Here is a 23968-nt window from a genome sequence, read left to right as displayed (position 1 = left end):
ATAAAAGTGGAAAAAAACAGATATCCTTTTCTTGTTCCTATCTTAACAGGAAAACACTCAGTCTTTGTTTATTGAATATGATGCTAATTGTAGGGCTTTTGTAGGTGACTTTTATAGGGTTGAGGAAGTTCTCTTGAGTTCCTGTGTTTGTTAAGAGGTTTCTTTTATCTTGAATGTGTTAGATTTTGGCAAATTCTTTTTCTTTGTCTGTTTGGATGATCATGTGGTTTTGCCTTTTATAAACTAGTTACATTAGAAGATGTTATGTTAACTGAGAATAGGATGTTTAATCTCTCACTATTAGGCTGAATTGTCTGTTTCTCCCTTGGTTTTCCCAACTTCAGCTTTCATGTAGTTTGGTGTCTGTTGTTGGGTGGTTATATGTTCATAACGGATATATCTCCCTGATAAATTGACTTTTTTATAATTAGAAAACATTTCCCTTTTTTTCTCTATGAACATTTTTTATCTTAAAGTCTAATTTGTAGAGCCACTCCAGAGGTCTCACATACAGATCGTGGTTACTGTTGGCAAGGAATAAGTTCTTCACGCCTTTTACTTGCAACCTGTGTCTTTGAATCTATAAAGTGTGTCTTGTACAGAGGACACATTGAATCTTGTTTTCTAAATGTACTCTGACAGTCTTCTCCTTTTATTGGTGTGTGTAATCCATTTATAGATAATGTAATTATTTAAACTGTTGAATTTATGTCTGCCATGTTGCTATCTGATTTTTATATATCTCTTGTTCTTTTTGTTTCTGTCTTCCTCCTTTATTGCCTTCTTTTGTTTTAGATATTTTCTAGTCTACTATTTTAATTCCTTTGCTGAGGGATTTGGGGTTTTTTGTGGTTTATTTTTATTTATTTATTTATTTTTACTACTGTCTTGAGTTATATTCTTAGTGGTTGTTCTAGGCAACTTGGTAGGTGTTTAATTTGTGACACTCTACCTTGAATTAAAACTAACTTAACACATAAAACCAAACAACTTTGCTCCAGCATTTCATTCTCGCTTTCCTCCTTGAAATAATACTGCTACATATATTACATTCTCCTTTGGTATAAGCCCAGCAGTACAATTTTTTTAACAATTATTTTTTTTACAATTATTTTCTTATCCATTCATTTTCAATTTTTTATTATATTTTTAAAGATTTTATTTATTTGACAGAGAAAGACACAGCAAGAGAGGCAATACAAGCAGGGAGAGTGGGAGAGGGAGAGGCAGGGAGCCTGATGCGGGGCTCAATCCCAGGATACTGGGATCATGACATTAGCTGAGAGACGGCACTTAACCACTGAGCCACCCAGGTGCCCCATCTGTTTGTTTTTTAAAAATATAAAAACAAAAGAGAAATGAACATATTTATACCATATTTTTATTTGCCTACATAATTACTTTTACTAGTGCTCTTTATTCCTACATATAGATTCTAGTTACTATCTGGTGTCATTTTCTTTCAACCTGAAGAACTTCCCTCAGTATTTCTTACAAGCTCAGCCTGGTCGCCTTATATTTCTTACAGGTATTTGGTGATGGGCCTGCTTGCGGGTTAGATAACACATTCAGAGTTCACACAGTTTTAGGTCTGTCCTGGATTTCGCTTTCTGCTTGCCTACAACCTCAGATTCAGCCAGAGATAAGTAGATGGCTACATCCCTCTCCAGTTCTTCCTGAGTACATGTGTGACCTTGCTCAGGGTCTGCCCCACCTTGTTAGAACTTTTTTGATCTAAAGCTAGAGGTGGGCTTTAGGACAGCCTCAGGCTGAAATACCATAGGTTCCTATATCTCTTAGCAAGGCTCATTCTTTTTTTTAATTTTTTAAAAATATTTTATTCATTTATTTGAGAAAGAGAGGGCATAAGCAGGGGGGAGCAGCAGGCAGAGAGAGAAGGAGAAGCAGGTTCCCGACTGAACCGGAAGCCTAATGTGAGGCTCTATACCAGGACCCAGGGGTCATGACTGGAGCTGACATCAGGCGCTTAACCAACTGAGCCACCCACGTGGCCTCACCAAGCCTCATTATTTAAAATAAACAAACAAAGAAACAAAACAAAATTCAATTTGTTGTATGCCTTTGGTCAATTTCCAGAGTCCTTAAAAAAATTGTTTAGGATGATTTTGCCCCATTTTATCATCATTTTTGTGAGGGAGAGGATTTCCTGAGTTCCTCAGTTAGATGATCTGGATGTTCCCCTGTCGGTTGGGGAAATTCTTAGTTGTCTGAGCCACAGGATGTTTTAGAAGAAAGGAGGACTGCTGAAAAATAAACCTGTGCAGCAGGGATGGGGGCTGCAAAAGCCATAGTACTTGGATTTTGCAAGAGCTGGGAAGTGAAAGACTAAAAAAAAAAAAATGATAAGGAGATTCTCCCCTCCTATCTTTTTTTGAGAAAATGACAGAACATTCTGTGTACAATGGAAACCAGAAGGAGGGGGGTGGCCTTCTGAGAAAGCAAATTAAAGTTAAATGAATAGGGAAGGAAGAAGAAAGAACAATGAGGAAGAAAGGTTAAAGTTTGCTTGTGCTGTCTCATCATCCTGCTCATCATCCCAGCAGTTGCTGGGAGCTGTCCAGTAAGACACATGAACGATGTGAAAGGTGAGGGAGTCTCAGAAATCCTGCTGACGAGTAGATACTATCCACCTGTCCTGAGTTTAACCTTAGGATGGAAATATTACATAAATAATTGTGTTATGGTAATAGTATGGTAAATATTCAGAATCCCCTGAGATCTTACTTGAATTAAACAAAAGAAGTCCTTGCAAAGATCTGGGAACATAGTGGGGCAGTGGCTGAATCAGAGAGCAGAAAAAAAAAAAAAAAGCTGGGATGACTAAGGTACCATTGTAGTTTGTTCTGAATTGAGACACCATCTTGTCCCTATCCTGGGTGCATCTGGGTCTCCCCCAAGGTTCTGGAGTAGAAAGTGATCACCATGAAGCCATTCAGAGGTCGTGTCTGTTTCCCCATTGTCCCTAGTGCCAGGCCTGTGGGTGGGATGTGTTCTGCTTTGAGGGAAGAAGGGATCTTCCTTTAGTCCAGTGGAATACTATCATATTGATGGATTTCGAAGGGACAAGATGAAGCAATCTAGCAATGAGAACCCACAGAACAAAATTAGACCCAGAAGGACCCTGGCAATAATAAAGTTTGTACCGTTCCTATTTTCTAGGTGGAAAACCAAGCACAGGAGGCTTAAAGACACCCCAAATATCATATGTTCATGGCAATGACTATAAATTGGGTTTTCTGGGCCCCTGTATGGTTCTCTTCAAACTACAAAAATGCTAAAAATGTCTTTTATCTTTTCATTATATATAGATAGATAGATATAGATATCTATCTATATATCTCCAAAGCAACACTATTTACCTAACTCATGTCGTTGTTTCTAGTAAACTCAAAATTTTACAAAAGGGGGGCAAGGGTTGGGAGAATCTGCATCTGGGCCAAACCAACTGGAGATATGTATTCATTTTTTCCTTGAATCTAGAATTAGGAAGTCATTCCTGACTGGGTTTGGTCTTCCCAAACCTTCACTTCATGTCCTCACAGCATTCTCTTTCCCACTCTCTATTTCCTGTAGTATCTCGGATAGTCACAAGTGAGTATTTCCGTAGCTCTTCCCATGGGCCAGCGCCCACCCTGGTGAGAAGGCCCTCCGTGTCTGTAGTCCACTGGGGTTCTGTCCTCATCTCATCCACTTGGCCTTTTTGTATACAAAATTGGAATTGTCACTTCATAATCTGAGTGTTCTTTGGGCTTGTTAAGCCTTTGCTTTAGGCCTGGTAAGTCTTTTCTTAGCATGTGTCCAGACTAATAGGTAACCAAATATCCTGTCAATGCTGAGGAGAACTCCTTAGAAATTGACCCAAGGAAAAGTTCTGAGGTGATTTATACACTCTGCGAGTTCCCAGTTCCCTGGGGCAGTGAGGCAGTTTCACAGGGGATGGGTCCAATTTCCCCTTCCTCCTTATAGCCTTTGCTCTCCAGAAGGCTCACCAACGTACCCATCAAGGGGATGGGAAATGGCTTCTTTTTCCCATCTGTGGAGATTTGTGGTCTTTCTGTATTGACGGGATTTAATCACAAGACTTTTTGAAAAATTCTGACCAAGTTGGACAGAAACAGACATTCAGGATAGGAGAGCCACAACAGAGAGAGCAAGAGAGGTGGTGGGGGAGGGAATACTGAGGAGGGGACATGAAGACAGAGAGGAAGAACATGGAGAGAAGGGGTCAATTGCTGAGAAAAAGTGGGGAGGCCACACAGAGGAAGTCAGGAGGAGACCTCCACAAAGGGGGAAGAGGAGCTCATGTGTACCTGCACACACACAAAACCTTGATGAAAAAAAACCCATGCAGAGACATGAATACCATGAAGAGAAAAAGAGACAGAAAGGGAGAGAGAAGGCAAAAGCACAGATGGAGTTGATAGAAACCCTTCCAACCTAGTGTTTTAACCTGTTCCAAGAGGAATCTGGGATCGTTCGAAAGAACTGTGAGTTAGTAAGTTATTTTTAAGTGTTCTTATGCAGAAAATGAGAAAGCATGGCAGAAGGCACGGGTCCCTTCCCTTTGTTGACATAAGGTCTTTAAAATCGAGTCAGATGTTTTCTTCTGTGGCTCTTTTGGTTGGCAGACGTGAATGTGTGGTAATCACTCGGCGACTGCTGCGGGAAGCAGGGCCTGGTGCCCATCGTGGGGCAGGTAAGAACCAGGACCCGGCGGACGCTCGTCAGGGTCCCCACCCAAGGCCCAGACCTGAGCCGCATCCATCTTGTGTTTTTAGCGGGAACAACCGCGCAGCGGCCCCTGTCACCCTGCCGATCCAGGAGGTCCTGCAGACCTTGCAGGACTTGATTGCCTACTTTCAGCCCCCAGAGGAGGAGATGCAGCACGAGGACAAACAGAACAAACTCCGCTCGCTCAAGAACAGACAGAATCTCTTCAAGGAGGAGGTAAGTCGAAAAAGTTAAAAGTTGAGATTCTCTTTGCGAGAGAATAAATGCAGAGATATCCAGAGCTGGCATATCCTTATGATGGCAGTTCAGCTTTGTCTCCGTGCATGCGGGTAGCTATGGAAGAACAAGAGAGAGAGGGACACCGGAAAGGAAAGGATGCATTGGCAGCTGACCTTCCCTGTCCGCCACCCGCGGTTATGCTCCCAGTACACATTGTAGCCATGGATCTTGGCACACTCCCACTGAAGTTGGAAGATTCCAAGTCTTCAAAACTTCAGTGCCGCAGGGCGCATGTATATCCCAATCTGTGCTCAGTCTCAGCTATTAAAGCACGGCATTGGCTGTGATTCCCAAATTTTAGAAGCTGTCAGAATTACCTAGGAAACCTGTTTGAAAAAATACAAATGCCCAGGATCTACCATGTCTGCAATAAGTGGGGACCTGAACTTGAAAGATAACAAGTAAAGTCAGGTCTTACCAAGAACCCGAGTGTCTGGATCACAAGGGAGGAGACCTGGATGCAAGGAAAAACTAACTTGGGACCCAGGAGGCCCTGGATCAAGTTCTGGCTCCATTGTAGGCTTCATCCCTGGCGGGGTGTGATCTTGGAAAAGTCACAGGCCTTCTTTGAACTTGGATGTGATGATTTGGCATTAACAGGCCATGGTCCCACCCCTGCATCACCTCTGTTCCTGGAAACAGGGTTTGTTCCTTGGCTGTTTCCAAAGTTTGGGACCTATAGACCCGTCCCTGCTCAGTCTCCTGATCCAAGCAGACTGGCTCTGGGGACATGATGCCCGAAAGGCTACTGAGACTCTCTCTCTCTTTAAAAACAACGAGGCACAGATGTTTTCACTGGGCAGCATCATATTGTCATTAAGAAGAGAAGCAGTTAAAATCTACTTTTGGTTTTATTGTCTCTAAATCCTACCCTTTTGACAGAGGAGCAGGAGGAAGCAAGTATGGTTGTCTTATGCATCTGAATGGAATTTCTTGAGATTTAATAGGAAAATAGGAACTGTATTGAGGGCTGTTGCTGGGGGAGTCAGAGTCATTTCATGCCAGGCCCAAAGCAAGCTTTTGGGAGCCTCATTCATGCTCCCACTTTCGATATGTCCTTAGATGGAGTTAAAGACACGGGAGCAAACCTGTCATGAAGAAACTACTAATTCCCACCTCTCCCCAACCCCCGGCCATATGGATGCTATTTCATGTCTCTGAGGCACAAGAATGTATATTTTGTTTTTAGGAAGAAAACAAAATCCAAACTGGCATGTGATGGTCTGTGTGCACATTAGCGTCATCAGCTATAAAATGTGAATGAGCTGGGAGGGAAAAGAACAGAATCCTGCTTTCTTTATCGGGAACTTTCATCTTCTCCCCACCTGTCCTTCACAGGGAATGTTGGCCCTTGTGTTAAACTGCATTGACCGCTTAAATATCTACAACAGTGTTGCACACTTTGCGGGGATCGCAAGGGAGGAGAGTGGCATGGCTTGGAAGGAAATACTGAACCTCCTCTACAAACTGCTCGGTAAGCACACACAGCCTCTCCCTGGGAAGATTTCCGAGGGGGCGTCTCTACATGGCTGATGGTCATCTAGCCCCATTCTTGGAAGCTTTTTCTTTTTTTTTTTTTTTTAAGATTTTGTTTATTTATTTGAGAGAGAGCACGATCGGGGTGAGGGGCAGAGGGAGAAGCAGACTCCCCGCTGAGCAAGGAGTCCCACGCAGGGCTCGATCCCAGGACCCAGGGATCACAACCTGAGCCAAAGACAGACGCTTAACCAGCTGAGCCACCCAGGCTCCACTTGGAAGCCTTTTCTAACCATTTGATTCTGTTAGCCGGCCATACATTCTGTTAGCCAGCAGCTTATTGTATTTTCCACACTTAAGAGCAAGAAGTCAGCAGAGAGTGAAAGCAGGTGAGGATCAGTCTTGCCAAAACCACCCATAACACCGTGGACAGTCACTTCATCTCTCTGGACCTCAGTCCCTCCTCTTTAAAATGAGGGAACAAGACTCGAACGTGTTTGCAGCGCCCTCCACATTTAGACTTGGACACCTGCACATTAAGGATGGTTCCTCTTTTCAGCTCTCTGACCTCTCATTGGCTGCTTGTCGGGCAGTCCTGATTCCTGGTGCTTTGGCCTGTTCATTATCTCCTTTTGTTCAGGGAATAAAGGTGGAGAGTGAAGAAGTTCCAGCACCAGCCTTTCTTCTCACAGCATGGACAGGGGGTGATGTCCCGGGTCCTGCGGTAACCAGCACCCCCACATGGGCCCAAAGCACCACACTGGGGGAGGGAGGTGGTGGAAGACAGTATGGGCCTGTGTGAGAAGGTGGCCCCTGGTAGTTGCCCAGATGAGACGATGAAGCAGCATTTTGGTCTTTTGCTCTGAAGTGTATCTCCCTCTGTGAACTTAGAGGAAGTTCACAGAAAGGTGAGTGGGCCAGTGGGGAGCTGAAGACATCTGGTTGGACACATTCTCGATGTCAAGGGTCAGGCTGATTGGACTACCGCTGTAGTAAAATCCCTTCCAACTATAATACTTTGTAATGGTAAGGCTCTAACTCAGCAGTAATTTTTACAACAGGAGTAGTTAATAGTTACTGAGCTTTTTGTGCCAAGCAGTGGAATATCTCTTTTTGATCTGAGGAACAACACTTTGAGGTGTAGGTACTGTTACCCGTTTAGCTGTGAATCAGAAGAAACTGATGCTCAGAAATGTCATAACTTCCCTAAGGCCATACATGTCGTAAATTCTAGAACTGTGGTGTGAGGCCAGCTGACCCCCCCAGCACCCTGTGCTTAACCCCTTTGTTGCAGCTGACCTGGAAATCCAACTGAATTCGGCCGTCCTCTAACTGTGGAGATACAAAGCAGAGGTCCGGAGGAAGTCCTTTCCTTATCCAAATATCTTTCAAGCATCTGTAAAACCTATCTTTGAAAAACAAAAGCATAAAGAACAAGTGTGTGGGCCCAGTTTACATGGATCTGTGGCAGAGGCCAGGTCTATGGAGGGCTGTTATGTGGGTCTAGCTTGGTGAAAATCTACTGATAGCAAATTCTCTCCCTCCCTTAGCAATATCATCTACCAGTGGTTCTCAAACATGAGCAGGCGTTAGAATCAAGTGGAGAGTTGGTTAAGACACTGATGCTGGGTCCCCTCCCCAGAGGTTCAGATTCAGATTCAAATCTGGGGTAAGGCCAGAGAATTTGCATTTCCAACAATTTCTCAGGTGACACATTCCAGTCCTGGGACCACACTTTGGGAATCATGGTCACATGCTGATATGACTTAGATATTTTAGAGTTTCATGTTTCCTTATTATTCGCCTATTAGTTTAACCAAATTTCCTGGCTGTTTTCACTGGGATGCCTCCCTTAGCATGGAAAATTGCAAATCTCTAGCTAGGGTTAAGAAAACACTGCAAAGAATGGAGTTCTTAAATCAGTAACCAAGCAGATATTTTTCTTGTTGCTATCTGAAGTAATTTTATGAATTTGTGTGTTCATTGTCTCTTTCACCTTCTTCATAAAGGCAGGGGATTTGTTGTTGTGTTCATACTGCTCTGTTCCCAGCAAGTAGACAGGTGTTCAGTGCATAAATTCTCTGGAATATTTGAGTGAATGGTAGATTTTTACTCTTCCAAATATAGGAACAATTGTATCCAAGAGCTTGGAAGGGGAAGATTGTTACACTCAGTTCCTTTTAGTTGCTAAGCAGTTAAGTATTTGACAGCTTCCCAAATTCTTATGCTCATCCCCGCGTCCTTTAACCTACATGCGCAAACATTTCCTTCTTTGCAGCTGCTCTCATTCGTGGAAACAGAAACAACTGCGCTCAGTTCTCCAACAACCTCGATTGGCTAATCAGCAAACTGGACAGACTAGAATCTTCCTCAGGTAAGAAGTGGCAGGAAGCAACTGCAGAAGGTGGGGTTTTCCCCCTTTGCATAAAAAAGAAAGAAAGAGTAAAAAAGTTGAATCCTTGAATAATTCTTTCTTCCACTGAATCAACAACAATCTGCAAATAATTACTCCCAACAAACAGAAAGTCCTAAATCCTCCTGGCTTCGCTCTGGCTTTATTTAACAACAGTAAGCTAGACTTCAGTGATTTCCTTTTCTGTTTCATTTTTTACTTTGTGTGTTCATCTCCACCCCATGGACCTTTTGATCACCACCACCCCTCCCCATCCCCCACTCAGTCTCCTGGTCTCTTCCCTTGCTGCCTGCACTCTTGTTCTCTGGGTTTCTAAATCCTCTCTGGACATGCTTCTCCTGACTGTTTGGTCAGAAGCAGACTGAACAATGACCATGGGAGAGGAATAAAATGATTGTCCCTCTCTCCCCCCTGTTGCCAACCTCGATCACCCTTGACGCCCTATCTACAACCCTTCTTGATGACTCACAGAGAATCTGAGCCAGGGAGAGTTTATCATGGTTAAGTGGCTGCGGTAAGGCTCAGCAGTTGTCTTCCTCAGAGATGAGTGGACATGACAAATGTGGGCCCCTCTCTGGGATACTGAGAGGTTTGATGCTTTTTTCATTGTCTAGAGATGGCTGGAGCTTGAACAGACAGACCAAAGGAAAGCTCTCTTAAGGACTATCCATCCACCTACACCTGTGTCTTCCCAAGCCTCCGTCTTCTTCAGTGCCTCCTCCATGGGCCAGATTATATTTCATAGTAATTTATAAAAGCCTCGAGAAATACAGACCAAGCGGAATTTTCTCAGTAAAACCAATAAGGACATAGGCCAACCACTTCCCTTATATTTCCATCATGGTGTTTTGCCCTTGTGTGTGCTGGGCTCTGGGGGTACCAGCTAGCTTTTCTTCAGTTTTCGCTTAATATGAAAAACCACACAGCATTCCGAGAAAAGGGGCAAAACAAGTAGTCTTTGTTTGGTGCGCTTATAGTTTGCTTGATATAGCAGTGCATTATGAAATGAAAATAATTTCTGGGGTGGTTCTCAGAAAAATTCTCATTCAAGGAGAACTCCAGATACTTTCTAAATTACTTGAAGGATCTTGAGAATTTGTTTTCAACTGGGCATTTGCTTGTTTAGATATATTTAAACTTAGGTGTTGCTTGGCTTGACCAAATTAAGAATTCAATTTTTACAGTCACTTCTCTATAATTTTTTCCTTTTTTTTTTTTTAAAGATTTTATTTATTTATTTGAGAGAGAGAGACAGTGAGAGAGAGCATGAGCGAGGAGAAGGTCAGAGGGAGAAGCAGACTCCCCATGCAGCTGGGAGCCCGATGCGGGACTCAATCCCAGGACTCCGGGATCATGACCTGAGCCGAAGGCAGTCGTCCAAGCAACTGAGCCACCCAGGCGTCCCATTTTTTCCTTTTTTTAATTGAAGTATGGCTGACATAGTGTCATATCAGTTTCAGGTGTGGAACGTAGTCAACAATTACACACTGTACTCCGGGCTCCTCAGGATGCAGTCTTCACCCCTTCCCCACCCACCTTCCCTTTGGTAACCACTAGTTCTTCATAGTCAAGTCTCTTTTCTCTTTGTTTTAGTTCTTAAATTCCACGTAGGAGTGAAGTCATCTGGTATTTGTTTTTCTCTGGCTTATTTCACCTGCTGCTTCTCTGTATTTTGACATAGAAGGATGCATATCTTTGTCCAGGAGGAAGGGAGGTACAGTCAGTGCTAAACAAAACTCCCCTCTAAATCACAGACAAGGTAGGCTGCCAAGGCTCCTGAAGTCTGCCAGACACGGCCACAGTCTTTCTTCTGGCTGGAGATATTTAATACAGTCAAGGAACGGATAATATCCTGTCCCCTCAGGATGGTCTTTTCTCATAATTTAGGTTTCTAGATGATGGTCATTTCATGTCCAGCTGATTTTTTGTGACATTCATGCAGGTATCTTGGAAGTTTTGCACTGCATCTTGATTGAAAGCCCAGAAGCCTTAAATCTGATAGCCGAGGGCCACATCAAGTCCATCATCTCCCTGTTGGATAAGCATGGGCGGAATCACAAGGTAGGTGTCAGAAAGAACCCAAACAATGATGGACTTGACCTGACATTTCCCTCCCCAATGCTTCATAAGCAGTATTTATTACTAAGAGCATGTGGACGAATCTCTTTCTTGGCTTTGATTTGGGGGTGGGGGTGGAGGGAGAAGAGTTGACCTTGGGAAACTGAGGCTCCGAAAGAGCCTTCCTTACCTAGGAGCACACTCCAAGCCAGACAGTTACACTGGGTCTTGCATGTTCTCTCTGTGTCTCCACTTTCCAAGCCCGGGTCATTGTCTTCAGCCCTGAGCACACAGCCAACGAGGGGGAGGCACTGAGCTAGGAGGGTCTGGGCAAGGCCAGCTGCAGGACTGGCTCCCACCCTCGGCCCAGGAACTCAGTACTGGAATAGCTAATACCAAGCTGTATAAAGAAGATACACAAAAATCAGATAAGACTAGTATAGGACATCTTGGCAACTGGCTTGTTCATAAATGAAATCAGATTTATCCTGAGTCAAACTGTGTGATGTAAATGAATCTACATGAGCAGGCAAGAGGACTGAAGCTGCCAGCCCTTCCCTTTGATACAAAACAGCTGTGTGCTTTGGGGCCTCAGTGATACCCTCTGTGCAATGGAAAGAATGCCACTTCATTTACTAAGGTGGAAAGCTCTATGGATTTTTTGAGATGCCTTAAAATTCTGCCTCTCTAATTTTATGGAATCCTATGTCTTAGAACAGTCTGCACAGAAGGTCTATTAAAATGTGTTTTTTCTTGGGCTTTCAATATCTGCCCTGTAGCTGGGAGCAACAGGGTGTATTGCTCTGATGAATGAGTGATCTGGGGGGTCCTCAGGCTGAGGGAGAGTATTTCAAGAGCCAGTGTACTGCTCTGATGGGGGGTGTACTGCTCTGATGAATGAGTGATCTGGGGGGTCCTCAGGCTGAGGGAGAGTATTTCAAGAGCCAGTGACATAAGGAGCAGCAGCTGTGCACCTACACAGTGGAGAAAACTCAGCTTGGTCGCTGGGCCTCCTCATCTCGGGGCACTACTCTTTTGAGACACTCTCAGGGGGGTCTGGGAGAGTGAGCCTCCGCAGCTTCGCCGAGGTGTGTCTCCCTTAGGAAGCAAGAAAGCCATGGTCCTTAGTATCGGTGGAATTGCTTGGCAAAGAAGAGAAAGAAGAATGTGGCTCTTGTAATTGCTTTCCTGAATGTGGTAAATCAAAGGCAGGCAGGAGGCTCCAGCATCAGACCCGCATCTGTTCCTTCCTGTCTGCAAAGCATAATAAGAGTAATTGATAAGCACCCAAGTAACACGCGGTCCGAGCCATGAGGTACATACAGATGTCAGTGGGAGCCCACTGACGGGAGAAAAGCTGCTCTCTCGTTTCGTTGCTCCTGGGTCTTCTTTGTGATCATACCACATAACGTGCTTAATGAATAACCAGCTTTGTTATGGCATCTGTGAGCCAGGAGCCACAAAGCGTGTAATGGATGGCACTTGGTGGCAAGTGGATGACTATTCGGCCCATTCCAAAGTGGAGAAATGGGAGGCCAAGTTGAGCCAAAGGACTTTGTTACAAATCAATAACTGGCCTGATATGTGATCCCTGCGGACTACCAGAGCAGCCTTTCATCTCCTAGAGCCAAGGTGCTGTTTGAGAAATTCCGGTGGTGTTGGGAAACTTCAGGCAGTATGTTCTAGGTACATAAAAGGCTCCTCAGGGATAGATCCCTATTTTTTCTTTTGGTGGATTTTTGGATGAAGGTTGGTTTGCCATGCATTCAGACCTTCCCTTAAAAATGATGGGAGTGGATAAAATTTGTTTTCCAAGAGAAATCTGTCTCAGATCATCACCAGGGCTCCTTGCATAGCTTGGTAAACAATGGAAAGGCCAGACTTCCGCTACGATGTTTTCTCTTTGCTTGGAAAATACAACGTGTAGTGTTTTGCTCTTCAGACCACTCCTTTTTCTCAAGTCCTGGGTTTTCACATGTGTCTGATCTCTTCACTTAGTTTTCCTTGAGGACAGGGACTGAGAATATAAAGCATTTTCAAACCACCAGGCACCTCCCAGCTCTTCCAATAACGGCAACAGTAATGATGACGATGACGATCGCGATCGTTGATTTTGCCTTTGACAAATGCCAGGTACTGCCCTCCGAGTTCACAGGTGTTTTCCTTTGTCCTCAGGATGACCCCAGGAAGTAGCATTCTCATTTCCACTGGACAGTGGCCGAAGCAGGGCTGGCACGTGGGCCCTGAGATGTGAAGCCACCTGCCAGGGGGCCACCCAGCTAATTCATGACAGACTAGAACCAGACTTTGGGTCTCCCACTCACAGTTTCACATTCTTCCCAGTGTTTCTCAAACTGCATTCTCTGAGCTTGTTCTTTGGGGTCCGCATGTTCTGCGGGAATATTTTTAATTTTGTGTTCTTATTTTTACAGCTCTCTAAATACAAAACCATGCAGGGAAGAATTTGTAAGTAGAAGGCATCTTTATACAAGCTAGCATTTCTGAGACTGGAATTTGAATGTCCCTATGGGTCCATCCATGGTCTTCAGGGTCGTGACATTTTTCTTTTTTTATTAAAAAAAAAAGGGGGGTTGGACATCTCATGGGTTTGATGAGCCCCTTTTTGTGCCACTCCAACTCTAATTGCAAGTTGAGAACGGAGAGTGTTTACAGTAGTGGCATTAGTATGCTTCCTCGCCTCTGAGATTTTTCACTTGTTAGCTCTTCTCCCTGCCATGGAAGACATTGCCACTCATCTAAATCATGATCAAGCAAAGATCAGGAAGTTTGAAGAAAAGAACCCAATCTTTGGAGTGAAAAGGATAGGGAAGTGTACACTGGGAACAAGCCTTTCTCTCAGGGTCCTCTGTCCCTCAACCTCTCCATGACTTGGCTCTTGCAGATTGCTCCCTATCTCCTCACTTCTTAGTTTTCCAGGACCCATCACAGTTCTGTCTGCCTTTCAATATTTTACTCAAATGCCACTGCCTCCATGAAGCTTTTTCTGGTTCCAGTTCAACATGGTCTCCCCATTTCAAATCTTATGCAGCTAGCACTCCATTACTTGGTGGCTCCACTCTGCCCTTCCTACACAGAGATGTCTCTCACAGACTCGAAGATCCTTCAAGGCAGCGACCAACTTTGCATTCCTCCCAGTGCCAGGCTCTTATGTTATACATGGCAGGCACTTTGATCCATGTTTGTTAAAGGTGTAATACATGAATAAAAAGAATGAATGAGTCAAGCCAGAGTCCATTCCCATCTTACTCTCTGTTAGTAGCACTGATTTTATTTTTTGATAAAAAGAACAATTATCAGACCCTGTAAGTCATCTTCTGACTTTCCCATGGACTAAGCATTTGATAATAAAAATACAATATGATCTTTTTATTTGCCCCCAAACCTACCTTACTCTAGATCTCCTCAACATTGGCACAGATAAAATTTTTTTTAAAGATTTTATTTATTTGACAGAAAGATGAAGAGCACAAGTAAGCAGAGAGGAAGAGGGAGAAGCAGGCTCCCTGCCGAGCAGGGCGCCCCATGCAGGGCTCCATCCCAGGACCCTGGGACCATAACCCGAGCCGAAGGCAGCTGCCCAACTGACTGAGCCACCCAGGCACCCCAGATAAAAGTTGGTTTTGGGCTTTTTTGTTTTTTTGTTTTTCTGTAAGGATTTGGAGCCACTTGTGGAAAAAAAAAAAAATGTGTATGGTAAAATAGGATCATCATGGATCCTGAGAAAGTATAGAACAGAATTGAAGGTTTGGCCTAGGTTGGGGGAAGGATAGAACACAGGTAAGCAAACCATCAACTCCCACAAAGTTGCTGAATCATCCCTGAGCTCCCAGGCAGCCAAGGCAATAAAGAAATATTTCCAGCCACCCAGTTCACATCCACAACAAGAAAAAAATATGTTCCTCAGAGGCTTCAAAATCCTCATTTTCCAATCTAGGACTTGATTTTTTAAAAAATCACAGAATAAGTACAATTAGCATCTTTATAGCATTTACACAGAATAAATACATTTTAGCATGGAGCTGTTTATAGACAGAAGCTAAAGGACAGAATGCAACAGCCAAATGAGGTTTCCATGGATATACATTAGGTATTTTTTTTTCTTTTTATTTTCTTAATTTAATTTTTTTCAGTGATCCAAAATTCATTGTTTATGCACCACACCCAGTAGGTGTTTATTTTTAAAGGAGAATTCCCACATAAGCCTGTGTTTGGGGTAGAGACTAGTGGAGCTAAAAAACAAACGGGGAGGATGTTGAATGAACTGAGGTGTCAGTAACAGAACAGGATGACAAGCAGAAGCTGATGGCCTCCACAGAATGAGCCAGGGAAATTCTCACATTGGGCCAGGGTATAGATAGAAGCGTAACTCCTAAAATGAACAACCCCAAATTCTCATAAGGAAGATTGCTTTTTCCACATCACAGCCCTAGGCCACTCAGTGGGAGGGCTCCAGTCCTTTCATCCCTTAGAACAGGGCTTCTCAGAAGGCACTGTGCTTACCCATCATGATAAAATGAAGGTTCTCAGCTGGTAAGTCTGGCAGGGGTCGGGGGATGCTCCTAAATCCCTGCATTTCTGGCAACCTCCTAGGTAATGCTAGTACTGCTGGGTCACAGTTGGAGTAAGACTTTGTTATCTTTCCTAATCTCTACATCCAGCTAGAAAGAGAGTGTGAGTGCAAGAGGGACTATGTAGACGTTTTAGGTGATATCCACTCACTTTCCAGTGCCCACAGCTCAGTCACATGATGCCACGTCCCTGCAAGGGTGGCTGGGAATTGTAGCCCCTGTGGGCTCAGGACTAGAAGGAAATGGAATGTGGTGACTTGCTGAGCAGTACCTACCACAGCTGGCCACACGTCCCTCTCCATCAGAAGTATATATGACCCCTAGGTTCAATGCTTGTGCATTCCCCTGTGGTGGGCTCATGTTGTCTATACTCCCTTCACCTTTAAAAGAACCCATTTAAGCTTTTTAAGAAAAAAAAGTTTAGCCCCATTCCCCTAATTTACCCTGAGAAATGCCTTCTAAAATAGAGCCTAGGAGTGTCTGGGGGGCTCAGTCAGTTAAGTGTCTGCCTTCTGCTCAGGTCACGATCCCAGGGCCCCGGGACCGAGCTCCACATGGGGCCCCCTGCTCAGCAGGGAGTCCGCTTCTCCCTCTCCCTCTGCAGCTCCCCCTCCTTGTGTTCTCTCTCTCTTTCTCTCTCAAGTAAACAAAACCCTTTAAAAATTTAAATTTAAAAATAATGTTAAAACAGGGGTGCCTGGGTGGCTCAGTGGGTTAAAGCCTCTGACTTCGATTCGGGTCACGATCTCAGCATCCCGGGATCAAGCCCCGCATCAGGCCCCCTGCCCAGCAGGAAGCCTGCCTCCCCCTCTCTGCCCACTTGTGATCTCTCTGCCAAATAAACAAGATTTTAAAAATAAATTTTAAAAAATAAAGTTAAAATAAAACAAACCCTGAACCATGTCAGCCCCATTGCTTTATGGCATCATTTATTTAGAGGTGAGGCACTCTGTTCATCTAGTGCTTCTCACAGAGCCTTTTTCCTCCTGGTTTTTCCTATTGTGTGTGGATTAAGCTCGGCTCTCCCTCTGGCTCCAACAGCAAAGCTCCCAGAACCTTCACTCTGAGGCAGGATGGATGACAATGTGTGATAGGCTGGATCATAAGTATTTAATTTCCTGACCATCTATGGCTCTTTTCTTAGAATGAGAAATTATCCTCTGGATTTCCAGTTCCACGGTCAATATGTTTCACAGGGCACCAGTGGTGAGGGTTCTCCATTAGAGCACCGTTGGGATTCTTTTCTACTTGTCCCATAAATGTGCTTTGTATTACTCTGGAGCGGAATTGACATTCAGGGAGTCAGCTAGAAAATTGGTTTGTGAGAATTATGGATACTAATGCCAACAACCTGGAGTCATCCAACCCCACTAAGCACTGAGTCTTAGCGGCCACTTTGAAAGACTGAGATGCCACTGGCGTTTCGTGCTGGTTATTTATGGACTGCTGTTTGCACATTCCTCCTGGTAGGAGAGAGAGGGAGGAGCCGGGCCTGGCCCAGCACAGTTTGCTCTGTCAATACAGGAACACAAAATTGGAACGCCAGAGGATACAGCCCAAGGAGACAGTGGGTGGGAGGCAGGGGGGCTCTTTCCATTTCTAGCTTGGCTGGAAAACAAAGAGGAGAAGTGGCTTGGTGACTGGTCTCATAGCTTCGAGGGCCATTTGGGCTCTTGAAAGTTCTGTTCTCCCTCTAGGGGTAGAAGGTTTTTGAATACCAGTTTGTGGGAATAGATGGGTATCTTAATGAATTTTGACATTATCACAGCCAGAGACCCAAGAACTGGGATCTGCCCTCTAATCCGCTCTGCTGACCTACCGGAGGTTCCCAGGCCTGCTACATGACCTTGGCCGAAAGGGAGTCTAGTGCTATTAAATAACAAAAGTTCAACCAAGGAAATTTTAAAGATTGAATTGGCTTTATTAACTGACTCATGAATTGGGCAGCATCCCTTTTAACAGTAGAGGGGAGCTCCAAAGGACTACAGAAAAGGAAAGGTTTTTCTTTAAGGTAGAGGGCAGCGGTGGAGGGGGGGGGATTATTAGCAAAGAATCCATTTGTTTTATGCAGTGTTGCCCTCCTAAGGGGAACAGATGGCATGTATCAGGAAACTTCCTAGAGCTGACCAGGAACTTTCCATGTTGACTGGTTAAAGGTTACATTCCTAGGTGCTTGAAACTGCTGTTAGGTTACGTAGTGAGTCTTGGTTTACTGACATGGGACCCTAATCTAAGCGATGCCATTTTGGGTCTGTGGTTTTTTTTTCAACGGTGCTTTTCATAAAAGAGTTGTATGCATGCCTGCTAATGCTAGCACCGAGAGCTGCCGAGGCCGGGTGGGAGCACAAACTTAGGCTTAAAGCCAGTGAAGGCCCTTCTAGTGCTTGCCCCTGCTCATGCACGACTCCAAGAGAGTGTCAAGCCTGGACTTCGCACTCTCGATGCCTCATCTCAGCCTAGTCCTGCCGTGGCTAGGATAGTAACCTAGACAGTCGTCTTCAGAGCTCAGACTCCCGCCTGTTTGAGCAGAATAGTGATTACAGGGAACACACCTAGTTTGGGGGGTGCAGGGTGTCTAAGATGAGGGCAGAGAGGTTAGAAGAAAGCCAGCTTCATTTCCTAAGAGGCAGCAGGTTCCAACATGGCTCACTGATGCCTGGTGAGGGAGGTGGGGTGCCCTTGACTTGGAATAGGTCCTCCGGCTTGTCACTGATGGGGTTTTGGAATAGAGGTGAGGTACGGTGGGGTGGAGTTGGGAGCCGATGACCAAGAAAGAATTCTTGAGAGAATGGTGGTTTATTACAGCACAGGAGACAGGATCTATGGGCAGAAAGCACTGCTGCACTTCAGTTGTGATTTTGTGCACTGATTATATCCTATGGGGTTGGGGGAGGTAAGGAAAAAGGGAGTTTTCCAAAAGAGCTTTCACATACTAAAGACTCTCGGGATACCAGAAGCCTTACCATTGTCAAATTAAGGTTGTTGACCTCTCTAGTAAGGCATTAACATTTAGATAGTGGGGAACTTCCTGGAGAAATATTCTACTCTCTGCTCACTTCAAGTATCTGTGAATGGGCTGCAGGGTATAAAGGCATTTAATTGTATTTGCATCCCCTTTTGGATGCTATTGCTAAGGCTTTTGTAAGTAAACTGAGGGAGACTCAGGATCTTGATTCCTACAGGTTAACTAATTGTTCTTCCTTTAGGACAGCAGGGAGTACCTGAGGAGTGTCACTTTTATCGCAGGGCTGGGGAGGGCATGCAGGGTGTCAGCTTCTGCTTTGCCCTCTGCTTTGCCTCATCCTCACCAGCCCCCTCCTTCAGGAGGCCTGCTTCCTTCCTGCCTCTTGGCAGTCAAGTCCTGCCCCCAGTGCCCGCCTGGTGGTTCTGAGGTTTGGGGGGATGTATCCTGTTGCAGGTTCTGGACGTGCTGTGTTCCCTCTGTCTCTGCAATGGGGTTGCTGTCAGAGCCAACCAGAATCTGATTTGTGACAACTTGCTGCCCCGGAGGAACTTGCTCCTGCAGACATGGCTAATTAATGATGTGACCAGGTAAGGCCCCCACCGTCGTCCCAAAGTGTCCATCTTGTTTCCAGACAGGAAAGGAAGAGGGCTAGCGCTGCCTACCCATCATATTCCTGGTGAAGTCGGCGTGGGAGAGGAGATAGGGACAGATGTGTACTGTTTTAGGGCCTTGTACTCCAACCCCTTTCACAGAGTTTCAAACTTCAGTGGAGTATATGTTCCACTTTGAAGGCTGAGGAATTTGACCGGAAGTGGTCTGCCATGTTGCATGTTCTACTTTAACATAGATCTTGTACATTCTTTGTAACCTATTCAATTTTATTTTAATAAACCACATTTTTTTTCTTAAAATCTTTTAATAGAATGGATGTTCCATGTTGATCCTGTGGTTTCTTGCATCCTATGGCCCATCATCATTGACCCAAGGGTTATCTGCCAAGGCCAGGATGAACATCCTGGGCTCACACAGAATCCTAGCCTGCTGGTCTGTAATGCAGCTCATGGAAGTCATGTGAACTCACTGGCCTTGTGTCAGGCAGGCCTAAGGTTCTTGAGGAATTTTCTGCCTAGGCTCACTCCCTAATCTACATGGTGAGGAAAGAACTTCTCTGAAGTGCAGAGCAGACCTGAACCATCCACATAGACTTTGTTTTGGTACTTGTCTGGTTTTCTGTTGCCTACCCAGAATGGGGCACAGCCCCCAGCGCAGAAGAGTGGACATCTAAGAATAGCATTCCAATTGGAGAGAAGCTCCAAATGCTTTGTCCTGAGCTTCTAACAATTTTACTGGATATATGAAATCCTCCAGCCCGTAACAAGTTGGCCAAAAGTGACTTCTGTTCCTCTCTCCCCTTTTTTGCCTTTTTAGGTTGAATTTTATTTTTTTTTTCAGCTTCATTTATTGAGGCATAAATAACGAACAAAATTGTAAGTTATTTAAAGTGTAGAATGTGATGATTTACTATACATATACATGAAAGTGTTTGCCCCATAGGTTCATTAATAAATCCTTGACCTCATGTATTCACCTCTTCTGTGTGTGTGAAAACATTTAAGTTCCACTCTCTTGGCAAAGTTCAGTTGCACAATACAGTGTTAGTTGATCAACTACAGTTACCATGTTATAATTTGATCCTCGGACTTTATGCATCTTATAACTGGAAGTCTGTTTGCTTTTACTAACTTCTCTTAATCCCACCCTCCTCCTCAACCCCTGGCATCCACTTGTCTACTCTCTGTTTCTAGGAGTTTGAATTTTTTTTTGGTTTCACATATAAGAAGTTGCATGCAGTATTTGTCTTTCTCTGCTTGGCATCTGTCTGTCTTTCCCCCTCTTTTTTTCTTTCCCTTTCTTTCTCTCTCTCTTTCTCACTCTCTTTCTTTCCTTCTTTCTTTCTTATCTTGCTTTCTTCTTATAGTGATTTTTAATGCTTTCAAGAGGCCATTCTTATAAGTAATGCTTAGTTGAAAAGCTGCTGCTGTGAGAATAGGGATGCTTGGACCAATTCCTCAGGAGATGGGACTTGAGAGAATTAGTTCTTCCACTTAAAGAAAGAAACAAGGGTCTGTAGTTACACAGCTCCGCAACATTTTCGCATGTTTTACCCAAGGTCGATACTCAGCAAATGTTGGTTGCCTTCAATGGAATAAGGAGACATTCTTTATATTTTTAAATAGAATTAATGTCCTGACACCTCCCACTAAGAACTTGATCAAGTGTTAGAGGCTCTAAGCACATTGGGGAGGGTATGTGCTATGGTGAGTGCTGTGAAATGTGTAAGACTGATGATTCACAGACCTGTACCCCTGGGGCAAATAATAGATGTTAATGAAAAATTAATTAATTAAAAGAAGAATAATACAAAAACACAAATTGCTCTTGACTTCAGTTCACAGTGTGCCCTGGGATCTTACTCAACTTGCTCTCTGTTTTTCTCGGTGCCTAAGAGTCTGTAGACGCCACTTGTTCCATGTTTCATTTCAGCATTCGGCCCAACATCTTCCTGGGAGTTGCCGAGGGCTCGGCGCAGTACAAGAAGTGGTACTTCGAGCTGATTATCGACCAGGTGGATCCCTTCCTAACAGCTGAGCCCACACACCTGCGGGTGGGCTGGGCCTCCTCCTCCGGCTATGCTCCATACCCTGGCGGGGGAGAAGGATGGGGAGGCAATGGTGTCGGTGATGACCTCTACTCCTATGGCTTTGATGGACTTCACCTTTGGTCAGGTGAGCACCTTGTCAGAGCCTCTGCCCCTTGTCTCTTCCTGAGGATGAATGAAGCTTGAATTGTTCAGGCTGCAATGATCGTTACCTGTTGAAATGATACAGAAGCAGGAATCTCAATGAATTAGATGGTGGGAAGAGCATCAGACCTGACGTGAGACTGTCCTGCTTTGAAACCATGATTCTAGTACTTCCAGGTGTGTGACCCAGTGTGGATCCCACAACCACTCTCAAGCTCAGTGTCTGTATCATGCAGACATTATTGCATAGGGTTTTCAGGACTATATAGCCAAGCAGGGAAAGAGACTCAACCTTTCTTTACTGGGCAGTAAGCTGCACACCTTTCATACATTGTTTTTCCTCACTTTATTTTGACAATGATCCCTTAATGGAGGTAATATTGACCTCATCTTGCATATGTGGAAAACAACACAAAGATACGTCAGAAATGCGTCGCAGTCACACAGCAAAGGATCCAGATCTGATCAAGTCCGTTGTTATGTCAATGCAGCATGTTGCTTCATAATACACTTCATAAAATGTCTGAATCGGTGCCTGACATATTGTAAATGCCAGTCATTTTAAAAACACACAAAGCTTCCTTTTTCAAAAGACACAGATACTTTCCCCAAACATGTCCATGGCCTATGCCTGGAGGAATGGATGAGATGCTGCCTGGATGAAAATAGAGATCGGAGTTTGAGGCTTTCACCCAGACCCAGAGTTCTAGCTGCTCCGTCTGTCATCCACAGCATGTTGTATCTGTATGTTTCACACACCTGAGATTGGAGTCATTGTGTCCCTTCTAGAAATCCCTTATGTAAGCGTGCCTCTTATGTAAGAAACCATGACACATATTCTTCCCCTAATCCAGTACGAGGGCAAAGTTTGTCTCTACAACACAAACCTATGTATTTTAGATGGGGAACTCCATAACCCTTCACATTTTCCTTCCTCCCTCAGCCTTCAGGCTAAAACCATCAGCTTGGCTTCTGATGACATTTCTTATGGTTGGTCTGTATTTTCAGTTAGTCCATATGGGTTTTTTTTTTTTAAGTTTTTTGTGTGTTGTACCTTCAGTAGAAACATTTAAAAATTTTTAGAATTGCTTTCAACTTATTTGTTTATTTATTTATCCTGGATCATTGGCAGGAAGAAAAAAATGCCTGTCCGCATTTTGTGTGTCCCAGGGGACAGCATGGTGCAGACAAAATCAGCTGCAAAATGGCAGGATGAGTGAAGCGAAAGCCTTGTCTTGTTGTTCTCTTATCCTCCCAACTTACCTTTTCCCGGTTCTATTTCATGGGGAGTCAGGGTGGTTCTTCCATTCTTGGATCGTGGAGCCCGTGTCTGGCTGTACAGGAGTGGCCTTTAGTGTAGGTTATCAGCGGATGTCATAACATTCTCAGAAAGCTGTGTCAGAGGAAGTGATCTGAAAAGAAAGAGTTCTTATCCTGGTTCGCATCTACATCTGAATTTGGTAGGGTTGAATCTCTGAGAGAATGAGTGGAATTAACTTGAGAAAATAAATCCCTCCCACCCCCCACTGGGTGCTGCTCATCTCCTGCCATCTTGTCACCATAACGCAAGCTGCCATCCCAGGCTACACCTGAAGAGAATGCTGGGGATTGGTTAAGGAAATGTGAAGGACACCTAGACCATTAGGTGAGGCAGACTGGACCTGTTTCAAAGAGAAACCATTCTCAAAGGAAAAGTTTTCCTCAGTCCTTCCCAAATTTTGTAGCACTGCATGGTGCATTTGGTATGTCCCTTCACAAAATATGTATAATGAATACATCAGCAGGTCAGGAGATAGAGAACGCAGTGCATTCAGAAGAGACTACTATTGGCATTTCAGACTCTGAACATCCATCTAGTTGTGGATCATTCCAGGAGTGTGCAGCACTCCTGTCACCCCTCTTGTCCTATCTCCTCAGAAGACTGGAAGCTGGATGTGCCGAGCCCACGCCAGTCATCACTAGCAGTGGCCCTTCCCATTGGTGATAGAGGAAAGGGACTTGGGACCGGCACTTCAAATGCTGATTGCAGCTCTCTGGACATTACCCAGACTTGGTATTACAATGCCATATAGGTCGGCACCAGTTGGTTAAGCATCTGCTCAGGTCATGATCCCAAGGTTCTGGGATCAAGTCCCGCATTGTGCTCCCTGCTCAGTGGGGAGCTGTATTCAAACAGCTTCATCGTCTCAGTCCTGAGCATCTCATGAGATGTGGAGAAAACAATGTCCACAAGACTTATGTCTTTTGTGCTCATTAAAACACAAAGCCTCCTTGGGTCTGGCATCATTCTGAATTCTCTAACCAGCACACAGGGAAAATATATCTGGCAGAAGGCATGGCAGGTAAATATGCCAACGTGTGCCCCAGCAGAAGAAATAAGGTCTCTGTTAATGACTCCCACCAGGACAACAGTGAATTTCAGACTATCTGATGAAAAGATAATTGTTGGATGAAGAAATGAAATGGAAATGATGTTTTAGCTTACTACAGGAAGGAGTGGAAGATGGCAAAGGAGAGATGCTGGAAACTCACCGTGACAAGTTTTCTCCTTTCCTTGAGATGTAAATACACAGATCCATTAACTTTAAACTTATCTGTATGTGTAAATTAAGCTACTGTCTTGAACTGATCTT

At 44.3% G+C, this 23968-nt stretch overlaps 1 protein-coding gene across 1 annotated transcript in view; it reads left to right on the top strand.

The window, feature by feature from the left end:
- Positions 1 to 23968, top strand: part of RYR3 (ryanodine receptor 3) — a 355591-nt gene that overhangs the window by 101564 nt on the left and 230059 nt on the right. The window contains 6 exon segments of the mRNA XM_059372112.1: positions 4800 to 4968; positions 6370 to 6505; positions 8786 to 8881; positions 10863 to 10981; positions 18986 to 19119; positions 21077 to 21318. Of these exon segments, the coding sequence (XP_059228095.1) occupies positions 4800 to 4968; positions 6370 to 6505; positions 8786 to 8881; positions 10863 to 10981; positions 18986 to 19119; positions 21077 to 21318 (896 nt within the window).

The sequence above is a fragment of the Mustela nigripes genome, chromosome 13 (genome assembly GCF_022355385.1).
Source record: "Mustela nigripes isolate SB6536 chromosome 13, MUSNIG.SB6536, whole genome shotgun sequence".
Lineage (NCBI taxonomy): Eukaryota > Metazoa > Chordata > Mammalia > Carnivora > Mustelidae > Mustela > Mustela nigripes.
The sequence above is the reverse complement of the archived record's forward strand: the minus strand, read 5'-3'. Positions and strand labels throughout refer to the sequence as shown.